Source organism: Cucurbita pepo, unplaced genomic scaffold, assembly GCF_002806865.2.
Source record: "Cucurbita pepo subsp. pepo cultivar mu-cu-16 unplaced genomic scaffold, ASM280686v2 Cp4.1_scaffold001076, whole genome shotgun sequence".
Taxonomy (NCBI): domain Eukaryota; kingdom Viridiplantae; phylum Streptophyta; class Magnoliopsida; order Cucurbitales; family Cucurbitaceae; genus Cucurbita; species Cucurbita pepo.
The window spans coordinates 1-1740 of NW_019647272.1; the positions used below are offsets into that span (position 1 = coordinate 1).

The following is a 1740-nucleotide window of genomic DNA, read 5'->3' on the forward strand; positions in this document are numbered from 1 at the left end:
CAACACATGTTGGAACAGGAACCCTCTTAACAAACTAATGTGTCCCTTTCTTAGATTTATGTTGATGCGTTGTTTGCAATTATGTGTTTGATACTACTTTTCCAATGGCAAATATCTTTCTTGCTGTTCAAGCTATTAATATGCTACGAATGTTCTTATACAGCTCTTTTCAAGTTTCATATTTGGTCCATAGTTTCCAGTTTTTAAGATTGCTTTTGAGATGTCAAGATCTATTAGTTGGTTTAAATGTCCCTTCCATTATTTATTTATTTGTTTATTTCATGCGTGGAATGGCACAGGTAGAGGTTACTTTACAAGATGGTCGGACATTTGAAGGGACAGTAATGAATGCTGATTTTCACTCTGATATTGCCATTGTGAAAATCAATTCTAAAAGCCCTCTTCCCATGGCAAAACTTGGTTCTTCAAGCAAGCTCCGACCAGGGGATTGGGTTGTAGCAATTGGGTGTCCACTTTCGCTTCAGAATACTGTCACAGCTGGTATAGTAAGGTGGTCAATTATAGGAAGTTTCTCTGTCCTTGATGTTTCCATGGAAGAGATAGGAACATATAATTCCTTCATATTTTTGATACTGAAGAGATGAATGATACAAAGTCTTTTCCTCAATTACTTACTTTAAGTGTTATCTATAGTTGTTGACTAAGAGGCACGAATACAGACATTTGACATGGTTAGATATGATATAGACACGGTGCCATGTCATACTTCTAAAAATCTAGGACTTGAAACGACAAGTAGTAAACCATATTTTTTCTAAAAATGTCATTTTTATATAAGAATTTTGTTTTGAAGTCAATATGTTTATGCATTTATTTGCTTAAAAAATGAGTTTGATGTATTTCACGTATCAGGCATTTCTATTTTTATCTATTTAGTATGCTCAAACAAGTGTCCTATATGTGCCTAATAGATGTTTGGTCCTTATTCACTTTATACCACAAGTGTTTCACACATGCATTTGTACTACCATACATGCAATACATGTTTAAGAAGTGTCCTTGCTTAGCATTAACTATATATTTGATTGTCTACTTTTCGTCTTTGATTCAATTCAGTTGTGTTGACCGTAAGAGTAGTGATTTGGGTCTTGGTGGAATGCGAAGGGAATATCTACAAACAGATTGTGCAATTAACGTGGTATGTATCTCATTTTTTACCCATCTCCCTTTGCAATATCGAACGTGCTTCATTGTTGTTAAAATGAATACGAAACACTGGCATTCTGTAATCAGTATTTGTCATGTAGGGAAATTCTGGGGGTCCTCTTGTTAATGTGGATGGAGAAGTTATTGGTGTAAATATTATGAAAGTGGATGATGCTGTTGGATTAAGTTTCGCTGTACCAATTGATTCAGTCTCCAAAATTACAGAGCAATTCAAGAAAAGAGGGTATTGTAACACATTTAGAGACTAATATTGTTTTACTAGTGAATTGAATTGAATATACTCCATTTGTAACAACCCATGCCCACCACTAGCAGATATTGTCCTCTTTAGGCTTTCCCTTTCGGGCTTCCCCTCAAGGCTTTAAAACGCGTCTGCTAGGGGAAGGTCTCCACACCCTTATAAATGGTGGTTTGTTCTCCTCTCCAACCAATGTGGGACATCACAATCCACCCCCCTTCGGGGCCCAGTGTCCTCGCTGGCACTCTTTCCTTCCTCCAATCGATGTGGGACCGCCCCCAAATCTACCCCCCTTTGTGGCCCAGCGTCCTTAC

General features: G+C 37.4%; 1 protein-coding gene across 1 annotated transcript; it reads left to right on the forward strand.

Moving 5' to 3' along the window:
• Positions 1-273: 273 nt before the first annotated feature.
• LOC111786138 (putative protease Do-like 14) lies at positions 274-1511 on the forward strand. Its single transcript, XM_023666479.1, has 3 exons — positions 274-511; positions 1078-1159; positions 1269-1511. The coding sequence occupies exons 1-3, from the start codon at positions 282-284 to the stop codon at positions 1434-1436; spliced, it is 480 nt and encodes a 159-aa protein (XP_023522247.1). The 5' UTR covers positions 274-281; the 3' UTR covers positions 1437-1511.
• The last annotated feature ends 229 nt before the right edge of the window (positions 1512-1740 follow it).